At 35.3% G+C, this 11,753-nt stretch overlaps 2 protein-coding genes across 2 annotated transcripts; both read left to right on the plus strand.

The window, feature by feature from the left end:
• Positions 1–1,571: 1,571 nt before the first annotated feature.
• On the plus strand, positions 1,572–4,181 carry LOC111385006 (cytochrome P450 71A8-like). The gene is made up of 3 exons (XM_023009355.1): positions 1,572–2,498; positions 2,671–2,748; positions 3,741–4,181. Exons 1-3 carry the CDS (start codon positions 1,572–1,574, stop codon positions 4,179–4,181), a joined length of 1,446 nt encoding a protein of 481 aa, XP_022865123.1.
• Positions 4,182–7,549: 3,368 nt separating this feature from the next.
• Positions 7,550–11,633, plus strand: LOC111385012 (probable galactinol--sucrose galactosyltransferase 2). Its single transcript, XM_023009365.1, has 15 exons — positions 7,550–7,655; positions 7,856–8,071; positions 8,184–8,452; positions 8,556–8,646; positions 8,743–8,791; positions 8,906–8,997; positions 9,099–9,206; positions 9,291–9,410; positions 9,494–9,904; positions 10,001–10,142; positions 10,330–10,397; positions 10,484–10,618; positions 10,721–10,947; positions 11,027–11,115; positions 11,203–11,633. Exons 2-15 carry the CDS (start codon positions 7,893–7,895, stop codon positions 11,467–11,469), a joined length of 2,247 nt encoding a protein of 748 aa, XP_022865133.1. The 5' UTR covers positions 7,550–7,655; positions 7,856–7,892; the 3' UTR covers positions 11,470–11,633.
• Positions 11,634–11,753: the final 120 nt, after the last annotated feature.

Below are 11,753 nucleotides of genomic sequence, written 5' to 3' on the forward strand. Positions count from 1 at the left end.
AACGAAAGTCGGTTTCAATGACCTCTCATAATTAATTCTAGAATACGACCAAGGCCCCTCAGTGAACTATAACACAGTCGAGACCCCTTCATCCACGGTCCAAGACCCCTCAATATAGTATAGAACATGGCCAAGGTCTCTCAGTGAACTAGAAGAAATATATAATCAAGGGTACTTTTCTGGTCGATTTCAAAATCATACCTTATATTTCAATTCACAATGTACTGTATACAATCTTTAAAGTCCATATGTATCATAATAAAAGATATTTCCATAATAACCATATAATTTGAACACATAATTGCACATAATTTAACAATATACTTAATTTATAAATATTTTAAAAATATTTATATTTTTTCACTCACGGTACTATGTTCGCAAAGTCAACCCAGTTGATAAGCTGTTTGGATGTCAGTATCGTCGCCTGAAATACGATATAAGTTTTAAATAAACAATAAATTATTTTAAATAATTTCAATAATTAAATAGGCGATACCCAAACTTAATTATTTCACGTTTGAGCGATTTCTAAAATCTCTTTAATCACTAAAACTAGTTTTTCTTTCATCTTACTCAATTTCATAGTTTAGCATACTTAATCTCTTCAATAAAATTGAATTTAATCTAACAATCTAACAATTATAAAATCAAACATAACTTGACAATAAGTAATTTTCTACTTACCTTTCAAAATTGAGGAATTCAAGCCTAATAATGTAGATCACTTAATTCCTAACACGTTGACAAAAAATCTTTATTTTTTTTTCTTCTTCTTCTTACCTTTTTTTTTGTTTTTTTTGTTTTTTTGCCTTTCTCTTTTCTCTTTCTTTCTCTCCATTTTCGTTCTCTGCTTCCCGTGTACTATGAAAATGGGTTTTGATTTGTATCGTCCACGCCTAACCTTTTATATATATATATATTTGTTATTATTATTTTTTTTTTTTCTCTTTTTGTCCCTCTCTCTCTCTCCTTTTTTTTTTTTAAATATATAAGTATGGCATAATATGTTTGACTCTCTTTTATATATATATATATATATATATATGGGCTTCTTCTCATTCTTCTTTGGCACCTACATAATTCTACAATCTTGTTTTCTGTGTAGATCATCGTTGGAGGGTGGACAATTGGACAACTGTAGGAAACAGATCAAGGTTGCTGGAACAAAGAAATAACAAACAAGTTTACAAAATCAAAGCAAGAATTGCAAAGGAGTTTGCAGATCTAGAAAAATGTATAATTTTTATCACAATTCCTATCTAAACACAGTTGAATCTTGGTGGGAATTGAAATTCGTTTTTACTTCCACTGCGCATGATAAGTAGATTCCCAACAGTTTTTCCTAATAATGATGACAAATAAAGATGCATTAACAGTACTATCACATAGCTAGTAGATCATGCCCGAGGCAAAAGAAATTTTTAGGACCACTTAGCCTAATAGTTTCATAACTGAAGCATTTTTAGGACCATTTAGCCTATTAGTTTCATAACTGCAGCATGAAGCATATCCATAAACAGAATAAAAGGACGAGTAAAAATTCCAGAACCTTATACAAAATGCAGAAAATGGATGAATTAATGATCCGATATGCATTATTTTTCTCTTCACTCACTCTATTCTTCGTATCGTTTCTCACAAAAAAAGTCATCGTGCCCAATATTGCTAGAAAAAACTTCCCACCATCACCACCAAAGCTCCCGATAATTGGAAATCTTCATCAACTGGGTTCATTGCCTCATCGCTCTCTTCGGCTGCTGGCTCAAAAACATGGACCACTTATGTTTCATCACTTTGGCAGCACCCCAGTACTTGTAGTCTCGTCAGCAGATGCAGCTAGGGAATGCATGAAAACGCATGAACTTGATTTTGCAGATAGGCCTCGAGTAGATATTGTGAAGCAAATTTTCTACAACATGAAAAGCTTGATCAGTTCCCCCTGTGGAGAATACTGGAGGCAGTTAAAAACAATCCTTGTCCACCAGCTTCTTAGTTACAAAAGAGTCCAATCATTTAATGTGATTAGGTATGAAGAAATAGCCCTCCAGATGAACAAGACCAAGGAGTCTTCTTTATCCTTGTCACCTGTGAACTTGAGCAAAATGTTTACTTCGCTTACTAGTGATGTGTTCTGTAGATCAGCTTTCGGGAGAAAGCATAGTGAAAATGAATTAGGGAAAAAATTTCTGATGGCTATAGCTGAAGGACAAAAGATGCTGATTAATTTAAGTATCGGGGAATTCGTTCCATGGCTTTCATGGACTAACAGACTGAGTGGTTTCAATTATAGAATAGGGAAGGTGGTTAAACAAATGGATGAGTCGCTGAATGAACTGATTCAAGAACATTTAGACAATGGTCTCAAAACTTCAAGAGGGGAAGAAGCAAAGGATGAAACTAATAGAGAATATTTTCTTGATGTTTTACTTAATATTTACAATGATAATATTGCAGGAGCATCGATTGACATGGATGGTATCAAAGCATTAATTAAGGTAAGAACATCCGATTCCCTCCTTTTGCTACCAGATTCTCTGGGGAAATTGAAATAAAACAAAAAAACATACCCTGCTTACTGATGTGGATGGGCAAAACTACTATAAAACATCTATTACTGATACTAATTCCCGTAAGCTCATTTTTTCATATGTTTTCTCACTATTCCAGGATATATTTGGTGCTGGAACTGAAACTACGATGATAGTTCTAAAGTGGGCAATGACAGAGCTCTTAAGACACCCTAAAGTCATGAAAAACTGAAAATTGAAGTGAGAGAGATTCTTAACGGGAAACTGGACATAACCTTTGATGACTTGGAGAAAATGAATTATTTGAAAGTGTTGGATATTGGTTAAATAAATCGAGAATTGAAAATCGATTAAAGTGACTTCGTATCGACTTCGGCCAAATACTCAAAAGCTCGACTCGATCCGTTTATGCAAAATTGTTTGCCACTTCGCCGCTTCGTGGCGCACAAACGGGGATCGACCTGCCCGGTCAGGTCGTGGGGGTCGAGGGGGCAACGCCCCCGAAAGAGAATTTTGATTTCTCTGCATGTATTGAAGGGTATATTTGGCATTTCGAAAACCAATATCGGATGAATGAGAAATTACGAAAAAGAACGAAAATCAGGTCAAAATATTTGACCGTGCGACCGCATGGTTGGTAAACCGCGCGATCACACGTCAAATTCAATTCCGATTTTTTGAGTAAAACCGTGCGACCGCACGGTTGTCCGGTGAATAGACACCTTTTCATAAAGGTGCATTGTTTGGAAAGGGTACATGGTTTGGCCTCAACCATTTCGTCCACACCCTTTCATGGTCTATAAATAGGACCCTTTGGGTGTCCTATTCCTCACAATTTGATATGCAAAACATCTCTCATCCTCTCTTCTATCCAAAATCAAAATCATTTCATTTATTTTGATTTTCCTTCATTTCATCCTTGGAGTACATAAGCCTAAATTCGGTTCGTTGTACTTGTGTTTTGGAGTGCTACAAACACAAGTGTAGCCGTTGTATCTTGGGAGTCGATTGCCGAAATCCGTAGGCACCGTTGCGGGGCAAATTCGACTTAAGGACAAAGAGTCCAACTCTTGCCTCGGCTTTGTCCCTACTTTCTTCTTCTTCTTGTTTGTGTTTTCTTTGCCGTTACTCTGTCCAATTTTCGGCACGAATTTACAAACCATCATTATATTTATTTTGGCGTCACTATTCACAAAATTCCTCCAATAGAAAGTGGTGATTAAGGAAACTCTTCGCTATCATCCTCCAGTTGGACTTATTCCCCGAGAAGTGAGGCAAGATGTGAAAATAATGGGATATGATATTGGAGCTGGAACAGTGGTCATCATAAACGTTTGGGCTATTGGCAGAGATCCTGCATACTGGGATGACCCAGAAAAATTCGAGCCAGACAGATTCTTTAATTCTTCAGTAGACTTTAAGGGACTTCATTACCAATTTATTCCATTTGGGGGTGGCCGCAGGATCTGTCCAGGGATTGGTTTCGCTATGGAAACTGTTAAACTTGTATTAGCTAACCTTGTGCACAAATTTGATTGGGAACTGCCCGATGGAGCAAAAGGGGAGGACATTGACATGTCTGAAGTCCGTGCTCTTACAGTTCCTAGAAAAAATCCTCTCATTGCTGTTGCAACTCCTTGTTATTTCTAAGTTCCTATTTATTTTATCCAGTGTTATCATCAGTGCAGGGATAATAACTGCATCACACAGAAATATAAATAAAGACTGTATTTTATCTATTCTCTGCACTTTTGTTAATGTTAAAAGCCATTATGGCAATCATCTGACCAACTAAGACTTACATAGTGATGAAAGGTAATTTCGAGCGAACCCATATTATTAACCAACTTAAGGACCCGCACCCTTAAATTAGCGACCACGAGAAATTAGATGTACTAAATTGAACCAATGTATAAGCTAGTCCAGTTCTAGCTTATTTTTCAATGTCGAATTGTCCCCCTCCTCCCCTCCCCGACTCATAAAGATTAAAGCTTTATTAAAAGTTTATCAATATAGGCACTTTGAAGACTTATTCCAATTTACAAAGATTAGTTACTTGGTAGTTTCTACACTTATTGGGGATATTAAATGATGATATTTTGTTATTCTTTGGACGAATTAGTACCTAATTTGTTATTTATTGCCTTTATTAAAAAAAATTCATGTTTCGACGAAGAATTGGAAGCAAGAACGGAAAAGGGCTAAAATGAAGCAAATCCAAAATTGGGGACTAAAATATAAATACTCAAAAGTTGTTTTGGACCTCAAGATGAAGATTTGAGAGTACTTGGGGTCAATTGGATAAGAAAAGAACTCAAAGGGATGAGTTATAATAAAAATATTATTATACATCAACTTTCAACATAAAAAATTACGCTTTGGATTTTCTTTATCAAAGTGAGACCTAATTTTAGCATAGCAAACATTCGAATTTGAAAAATGATATTTCTAAAAGAATTGTGTCCTTTTGAGTAAGCTTTCCGACGTACTTTGAATCACCTCAATCGAATATTATGAGATAAAATTATGACAAAAATACTTAAAACTATTGGCCGTTGGAACTTAGACAATGCACCGGCCTTAGCCTACAGGAGAGGCGCGCACCCCCAAACAAAAAGAATGAGCGACTGAGGCACCCAAGGCTCCCAGGCACACACCCTAGATTACACTAGGTGCGTGCCTCAACGATAAACGGCGAAAAAATTTAGATTTCCTATTTTATTTTTGTAAGCAACCTCCTTAGTATCATATAAATTGGAGATCACATCCAGATCTAATCTTTATCATTGAGAGTTGACTTTTGAGAGAAAACGAAAAGAATATACATTAAAGAACGAAGAATTCAAAGCTTGGATCCGGATTCGAAAGCTTAAATTAAAGATTTTTAGATTTTCTTCATAGTTTAATGATTCGGAATTTCTTTTGTTTTCTGTGTAATTCTTACATTATTATGCTAGACTAAAATTCTTTCTTTTGGATGGATGATAAAAACTCTTTAATTCTTTGCTTTTAACTTGAAACTTTATATTTTTATCATAATTTTTGCATTGTTATTCCATTAATATGCACAATCTCATTGTTTTAATATTTGCACACCATTAGAGCAATAAATTGATTATTTGTAGTGTTGAAAAAACTCAGGATAGGTAAAACACTGTTATTGAAGCACACTGACAATAAATATTTGGAATAGTATTTATGCAGTGTGCGATCATGTGTGATAATTTTAAACATCAATGTATGTTTGTCATATGAATTCGAACTAGGAATAGGATCGTCTCATGATAATTATAAATTTATTATATCTTGGGAAAGAATAGTAAATAAAAGATAAATTATCGATCGTCAGAATTGTATAAATTGAGTTAATTATCATTGGTTGAGAATTAGAACTTAGAATTGATGAGTGGAGTCGGAAATCCAATACATTTATCCACATTTGACTTTTAAACCAATTGTTACTAATTTCACAAGTGTTTGTTATAAAACATAGTTAGTTATCAACCAAAAATATTTTGTTACAATCACGAATTTAAATATATCAAATATACTAAAATTGAGTATTATTCCCTGTGGCACGATAACTCTCTCATCACGATTATACTTATACAACGATCCGTACACTTGCGGGATTTTGATGAACAGTTACCACCTAATTAATATGTTAGTTAGACATGGAACCAATTAAAACTGCCCTCAAAGATGGTTATAAACCCATTTAATTCCAACATTAACATCTTCATGTCATCAACTTAATCTATGTTTTTAATTTAACGTAAATTTCAAGGCTAAATCTTGGATCTATGGGTTTGGTTATAAAATGATTTTGGATAGTATCAAATTGAAATCGACAATAATAGTCAGTTTAAAAACCACAACTAGACATTACCTGAAAACCACACGTGACAGTAGGACAAGAAAAATGTTACTTTTGTTCTTTTGGAAAATGTCAAGTCTGACAGCCATGGGGAAAATGGATAGAAATTTGCTTTGAAACTCTTGGATTTAGTTTTGATTATAACTAACAAGTTGTATATAATATGATATATAATACTCAAATCAAATCTCACCTACCCTCGTCGGTATACACATCGGCGAGGAAGAATTGAATACCAACAACAAAACGGTCTTTTCGATTATAACTAACAAATTGTAAATTTGAACCGTTTTTAGATATTTAAATCAAGAATTTTCTGTTGGATCTATACGCTAATAGTGATTATATAGTACGAGGATAAAACTCAAATAATAATTTAGGCATCCTACACTTTCTATAAAGATTTACTTGAATATGAAAACACGAGAAAAGCAATTTAATTTATTCTTTCTAGATAAAGTTCAAAATTTTTGCATAACCAAACTATTATTAGTCAAAAAAGATTGAGAAAGGGCAATGTAAAAAGTGAGTGGGAACCTTTCCATGGCATCCACTTTTCTATTTGTTCATTAATCCTTCTCCCGGTCATTAAACAAGCAAAATCTTAATTTCTCATTTCAAGTCAGAAACTAGCCGGTCAATATCTCGACTTAGAAAAATAGTCTTTTCATAGACTCATTTAGCTCCCATTTAATTCTCATTCTTCTAAAAATTCATTTTTTCAAAACTCATTTTCAACTATACATTCTTCAATAAAATAATATTACACGCAAATTCAAAACTTTTCATTAATTTTTAAATACACATTCTCCATCCAACAAGGGCTTAGAACGTGAATAGTCGAGCCGCTAGTTGAATCTTACCATGTATTGTAAACTTTGGATTCCCATGAGCAAACTTGAATTGTGGTCAAATTCTCTTGGTTTCCTTTCCTGATATCGTTGACAGGTTTGTGGGGGTTTAAACATTACCATCCGCAAACTAATGTATATGCTGACTCACATCCGTGTCAACATTCATTGGACAGGTCCCATATGTCGTTTAGTAAAATATTATTCGTCCAAAATAATCAGCATAGTACACCAAGAATCTGCGATTAAACCAATAGTTTTGTGCATGTGATTTTGGATTTACTTGTCCTAATTTAACTATATAAAGCCAATTCTTGATCCGTGTTACTCACCTTTGGTTACAACTTTTCCTTGTTCTTGAAATCTATATTTGAAGGCTATTCCAAAGTTGTACAGGTAAAACAGGAAAAGTAGATTATCTTTTGTATTGTAAGCTGAAACTCCTTTTTCATTAGATTGCTTAGGATTGCATGTTTCTTGGATTTTAATCTTCAACCTCTTCCCTTTGGACGTCTGAACCATTTTATTAGCCTTCCTGTGTAAGATTTCACATTGTTTTGATCTTCATATACGGTTTCATTTTGATTCTTATGCAGTTCAAGTTGTAAGGCATTGAGAGATTATTAGGCAAAGATGACAGTAAATGCAGTTCCAGTTATAAAAAATGGCTGCCTCATGGTGCGCGGCAAGGTTGTTTTGACCGGAGTCCCAGAAAATGTTGTCACTTCTCCAGTGGGGTCAAAGGCTGCTTTTCTTGGAGCAAGCTCGACAATTTCGAGTTCTGAGCATGTTTTTAATCTGGGAATTCTCGAGTAAGTGTGTTTCTTATCATTGCTACTATTTTTCCCGGACTCTAAGTCTTAAAAACGCTTGCTTAAGAAACGAGTGATTGCCCTTCGGTGACCCAACTAATTCGCTTTTCAGGAATTACAAGTTCATGTGTCTTTTCATAGCCAAGATCTGGTGGATGATTCCACGTGTTGGAAAATCAGCAAGTGATATACCTATGGAGACTCAAATGCTTCTCCTGGAAGCAGGAGAAGATTCAGTACTTGAAGATGATGAAACTTCTGCAGAGGCAAATACTTCAGAAAATAAATTTTACATTCTTGTATTGCCTATTCTTGATGGATTATTTAGGACAACATTGCAAGGGACTCCATCAAATGAGCTTCAGTTCTCCTATGAAAGTGGTTGGTTAACTTTTTCATTTTTCAAAAATCCTTGACCCGACGCAATCGTGTCTGGTCTTACTGTAACTGGTATGTCCGGGTCTGATTTTTGTACACTTTTAAGGTGATCCTGATGTCAAAACCTCTCAAGCATTAGAAGGGGTTTTCATTAACTCAGGGGACAACCCATTTGAACTGATCAAGGATTCAATTAAGTATGCTTCTTCAACTGTCTATAGGATTTATTTACCCATTAAGAAGGTTGTAATATAATTTCATATTTTGATGCTCCCAATATCCTACTTCTGCAGGATATTAGCCAAGCTCAAGGGTACATTTTCTCACCTTGAAAACAAGAAGGTAAAAATGATTCTTGACCCCATCCCACCTCACCCCACAAACAAAACCACACGACTTATTCAACTATATATTAGAATATTGGAACTAAAAAATATATCATGTTTCTATTGACAGGTCCCTGCTCACTTAGACTGGTTTGGATGGTGTACATGGGATGCTTTCTACACTGAAGTTGATCCAAACGGAATCAAAGAGGGTCTTCAAAGGTTTAACATTGAAACCTTAACTAAATTAAAAGTTTGCATTGTAGTTGAACGAAACTAAAACAGGTCTTCTCAATCACATGAACTTTGACTTTGTATTTCAGTTTTAAAGAAGGTGGGGTATCCCCTAAATTCCTGATCATAGATGATGGATGGCAAGATACAGCCAATGAATTTCAAAAGGAAGGCCAACCTCATGTTGAAGGAACTCAGTATGTCCTCTGCAAGATCTAGAAAGATTTTGTAATCCTTTGGGATCATGGCACTAATAATGTACTGCTACTACCTTTGTATAGGTTTGCCACCAGATTAACAGATATCAAGGAAAACAGCAAGTTCAAGGGCTCGGAATCAGACAATTCATCTACTAATCTCAAAGAGTTTATCCACACAATCAAAGAGAACTATGGCCTAAAGTAAGTTTCCAGTAGTACTAATAATGACAACAAAATTTTGTTTCATAAAATAAGTAAATGCTCAAAGTTACTACATGATGCAGATATGTTTATATGTGGCATGCTTTAGCTGGATACTGGGGAGGGGTTTCTTCTTCTTCTGAAGCACTAAAGAAATACAATCCTAAGCTTGCTTATCCAGTTCAATCGCCAGGAAATATCAGGAATATTAGAGACATAGCCATGGACAGTTTGGAGAAGTATGGAGTTGGAGTAATAGACCCTCAAAAGGTGTATGACTTCTACAACGACCTTCATAGCTACCTTGCCGATAGTGGAGTAGATGGTGTTAAGGTTGATGTCCAGAACTTAATACAAACCTTAGGTTCGGGATATGGTGGTCGAGTTTCAATTAGTAAACAGTACCATGAAGCTCTTGATGAATCCATAGAGAAAAACTTCAGAGAAAATAACTTAATTTGTTGCATGTGTCACAATTCAGACAACATTTATAGGTGAAACCACTTAACGCCAGTTCCTACAATAGCTTCAAAATTTTCAGCATCTCGATTAATTTCTGATTTTCCTTTTTAATTTTTATCAATTTTTAGTTCAAAGAAGAGTGCGACAGCTAGGGCCTCAGAGGATTTCATGCCTAATGAGCCAACATTTCAGACTCTACATATTGCATCAGTGTCTTTTAACAGTCTTCTCATCGGGGAAACTGTCGTGCCCGACTGGGATATGTTCCATGTTAGTATCTTTTATCTACGTTTTTATGTTCCAGAAACTATTTTATTCTCCTATGTTTAATCTACAAGACTACAACCAGTCAGAATGACAGCCAGCCTAGAAACAGTAAATTGAATTTTCGAATATAACAAAAATTAATACAACAAAGCTAGCTAATTACTGATTCCCTTTTCTTTCTTGAGTATAGAGCAACCACAACACTGCAGAGTTTCATGGAGCAGCAAGAGCATTGGGAGGATGTCCAGTGTACGTTAGGTAGGCTATTTCTGACACTTCACATCTTAGAAACATATAAGCTTTCAGTTGACGTCAATGTGAAAACACATCATTTTATATTACAGTGACAAGCCAGGCAAACATGACTTCAAGATCATTAAGAAACTTGTTCTTTCTGATGGAACCATCTTAAGAGCTAAATATGCTGGCCGACCTACTCGAGATTGCCTATTTGTAGATCCAGTCATGGACAGGAAGAGGTAATCTTTTATATTTATGTTCAATAGCTTCAATGTTTAGTCAATATATTACTTCCATCTACCATTGCTAACTACAAATTTCTATTTAATGGCTTAAAACAGCCTGATGAAGATATGGAACTTAAATAAGCTAACTGGAGTAATAGGGGCTTTCAACTGCCAGGGCGCAGGAAGTTGGCCAATGAAAGAAGCTCCTGAATCCAGTCTAAACTCAACGTTCGCAGCTGTACAAATTACGGGCCGTGTCAGTCCTCTTGATGTTGAATTCCTTGAAGAGATCGCAGGGGAAACATGGAATGCAGACTGTGCAATATATGCATTCAATAAAGGTTAGTCATCTGCCTATATTTTCAATATATAGTCACTCAACAAAACAGAAATCTGAATACTAAACACTTCATGTTGCAGGATCTCTTTCCAGGGTGCCAAAGAACAAAACCATTCAAGTGTCTCTAGGTGTATTAGAATGCGAAATTTTTACCGTATCCCCAATCAAGGTGAGCAAAGCTCTCAACACTTCTATTCCAATCCACCAATTTCGAGCAAGACTAACATGTAGTTCAAAATGCCTATTGTACTAATAGGAGATCAATGAAACCCTTCATTTTGCACCTATCGGATTAATTGACATGTACAACTCTGGGGGAGCAATTGAAGAGTTCAGCTTTACGGAGACAATAACAATCAAAGCAAGAGGTTCTGGACGATTTGGATCATATTCAAGTGCAAAACCTAGAAATTGTAAGGTGGATATGAAGGAGGAGGAGTTCACCTATAATGCCTCGGATGGATTATTGACCATAAATCTTCAAGGTGATGGCAGCCTAAGAGATATAGAAATAGTATATTAAAGCATCATTATGTGAGTCATTTTCGATTTTAAGAGAATTACCAGCATACAAAAAAATTCCTATCATCAAAGAGTGCAGAGTTTTCATCATGAGTTTTTAAGAAATGGACAATGTAGCACGAAGATTGAGTAAGAGAATGCAAAAAGTGATCATCTTTTTCTTAACTTGTATTTCTCTGTAGACCCCTAATTTAAATGCCCTCACCCCACCCCCAATTGAACATGGTTGACAGGAATCTAAAAGAAATTCAAAACCAAAAGAACCAGATGTTTATAAATCTCAAA

This window comes from Olea europaea, unplaced genomic scaffold (assembly GCF_002742605.1).
Source record: "Olea europaea var. sylvestris unplaced genomic scaffold, O_europaea_v1 scaffold307, whole genome shotgun sequence".
Lineage (NCBI taxonomy): Eukaryota > Viridiplantae > Streptophyta > Magnoliopsida > Lamiales > Oleaceae > Olea > Olea europaea.

Bases quoted from the DNA above. Each gene is read 5' to 3' on its own strand.
- LOC111385006 (XM_023009355.1), top strand. From the start codon at position 1,572: ATGGATGAATTAATGATCCGATATGCATTATTTTTCTCTTCACTCACT. The intron at 2,499-2,670 runs GTAAGAACATCC...TCACTATTCCAG, and splicing joins GTATCAAAGCATTAATTAAG to GATATATTTGGTGCTGGAAC. The intron at 2,749-3,740 runs GTCATGAAAAAC...TTCCTCCAATAG, and splicing joins AGCTCTTAAGACACCCTAAA to AAAGTGGTGATTAAGGAAAC.
- LOC111385012 (XM_023009365.1), top strand. From the start codon at position 7,893: ATGACAGTAAATGCAGTTCCAGTTATAAAAAATGGCTGCCTCATGGTG. The intron at 8,792-8,905 runs GTAAAAATGATT...TTCTATTGACAG, and splicing joins CTCACCTTGAAAACAAGAAG to GTCCCTGCTCACTTAGACTG. The intron at 9,411-9,493 runs GTAAGTTTCCAG...TACATGATGCAG, and splicing joins AAAGAGAACTATGGCCTAAA to ATATGTTTATATGTGGCATG.